Here is a 2,452-nt window from a genome sequence, read left to right on the forward strand (position 1 = left end):
ATCCTCCTCCTCCTCCTCCTCCTCCTCCTCCTCATCATCATCATCATCATCATCATCATCATCATCATCATCATCATCTGCCAGATCTGTGACAGACATCGGTGATCATGGTTCTCCATTCATTCCTTTGCTACATTATCCTGGTCTTTCCCTGCCGCCCATCTGTTTAGGTTCTCCAAGTGGATTCCTCTTTTGCCCTCAATTCTGTCTAATAACATACGTATTGAGATTAAAATATCTTTTAAATGATTGTGAACGTTTCCACCCCCAACGACATAAATTACATCCTTTAGGAGGTGTGTTGTTTCTGTTGTGAATCTTGTTATGGTGAATTGTGCGTAATGGTCACCTCAGAAAAATTCCAGTTATCTAAGAATGTCTCTTTGTAATGTAAATTCCAGTTGCCGTATCACCATCAAGATAGACAATTATATCGCGCGACAAGTTTCCCGATAGGCATCGGGGGATTTTGCTTTGCCTTACAAAGTATAGTATAGTATAGTTTGGTACAGCGTAACAGCGTCTTTGGTTTAGAATTTGGTGCTACACTGTTGGACGCGGGAGACCCACATAGAGGCTGTAAAAAACAAAGTTGCGAGTAGTGTCCCTGTTGAGTTGTTGCGTCTCCTGTGCACTGTTACATTCGCTTCTTTCGGTGTTCATCATCATTGCCTTTCTCACCCTGCATCAGGGTATAGGCCACGGATAAACTCCCTCCACTTTTTTTCTATCCTGGGCTATCCTCTTGATGTTTTTCCATGTCTTAGTGTGTTTCGCTGACTCCTAGTATGTGCAGCCTGTATCTATTCATCTCTTGTACTACTTGAGAACTCTTTCCTGCTTCATACAAGGTGCGAACATTCCACGACGAAATCCGGAGAGACTTGTTCGACAGAGAAGGTTTCGGGTCAGAAGAGTCCTTTCGGCTTTGTCTGCTGTCCTTCATTGTTCCTGTTGATGCAGAAACTCCTCCGTCTCCCAAGATCGAAAAATAAAAAGCTGTGTTTGTCCGTGTTTCTGTAACTTACTGTTTTTTACTGGGTTGGGTAGTTGGCGCTCCGCAAACTGGCACTTTTCGGGCGACCAGACCTATGGACTTTTAGTCGCCTCTTACGACAAGCAGTATCACGGCAGGTGTATTCTTTGCTCCCCCATCCCACCAGCAGGGGAGTCTTTCGGTGTTACCAGGGGCGTTAACTCTACAAGGACGCAACGGACACATAGACCGCTATTTCCAACAGCAGACCAAAAGCCAAGTTGTGGCACCTGTCGAGATGTCCAACACAAATCATAAACACAAATTTATCCTCCATGCGCGTGTTCTAAACTTGCTTTTTAAAGTTAAAGATAAAGAAAAACAACTTGAAGTATCCGTACTAATACCGCAGTAAAGCTTCTTTTTTAAAGTGCCCCCAAACAGCACGTCTTCAAGAGTTGTTTAAAGGCCAGAATGTGCGACTTAATAATAAATAGAATTTGTACAGCGCATAACCTTGCTCAACAGCAAGTTTTATGGGCTTTAAACTGTATAATAATTACCCCAGTAGACCTTAGCACACTCAGAAATATTCTCAGCTTCCCGGGAAGCGTACAGTGCAAGTACCGCGCTCAAATACTAACAAACTGACAAGATCTTTCATTGTCTATAACTGAGTACCATTCCCAACTGGGTGAAGTGAGGAAAATTCGTGTAAAGTGTCTTTCCCAACGACACAACGTCGGGCCCCTGACGGGATTCGAACCCACAACCTTACGGTTGCGAGTCCGAGAGCCTAACCGCTAGGCCACCGACGCCAAGTATTCTTACTTTACTTTTACTTTTATCCGCCGCTTATACCCTTTTGGGTGTCGCGGGAAGAAAGAGACGTCTCTCCGTCGCCAGCCAGAGAGCTTGGGTCATGGGGATGCCGGAGTTGTTAAGAGTTTCCCCGACTCCATCTATCCGGGTCTTTCTCGGTCCCCTCTAACCTTGTTGCCAATTATACTTTTTAGTGGCAAAACTAGTTATAAGAAATTAATTTTATAGTGAACACTGTTTTGCGCTAAAAGTTCTCAAACCATTCACTTGTCTTCAAAGAGTGAAATCTATAAGATTGTCGCCACAAAGAGCTCATCGTCTCACCTTGCTGTGCCAGCTCCTGGCCCCAGAGCTTCCTCTCCGCCTTCAGGCCCTCTATCACAGACTCCTGAGCCTGGACTGTGGCTTGTAGCTTGCTCTTGGCCTGCCGGAGGACATCAGCGCATGAGCTCACGTAGACAGGATATAATATTGACGTCACAGAGGATTGAAAAACAATGACTTAAAATAGCAGAATCTATGGGAAAGGGGTGCGGGAGGGTGGGGGTGGGAAATAGAGATAGATAGATAGATAGATAGATAGATAGATAGATAGAGAGAGATAGAGAGAGATATACAGAGAGAGAGAGAGTGAGGGAGAGAGAGAGAGCTATG

At 44.7% G+C, this 2,452-nt stretch overlaps 1 protein-coding gene across 1 annotated transcript in view; it reads right to left on the bottom strand.

The window, feature by feature from the left end:
• The window catches only part of LOC101862712 (leucine-rich repeat and coiled-coil domain-containing protein 1), a gene marked incomplete at its 5' end in the record, with an annotated part of 174,948 nt that overhangs the window by 20,545 nt on the left and 151,951 nt on the right, over positions 1-2,452 (bottom strand). The window contains 1 exon segment of the mRNA XM_005094432.3: positions 2,123-2,222. Coding sequence (XP_005094489.3) covers positions 2,123-2,222 — 100 coding nt within the window.

The sequence above is a fragment of the Aplysia californica genome, unplaced genomic scaffold, assembly GCF_000002075.1.
Source record: "Aplysia californica isolate F4 #8 unplaced genomic scaffold, AplCal3.0 scaffold00081, whole genome shotgun sequence".
NCBI lineage: Eukaryota > Metazoa > Mollusca > Gastropoda > Aplysiida > Aplysiidae > Aplysia > Aplysia californica.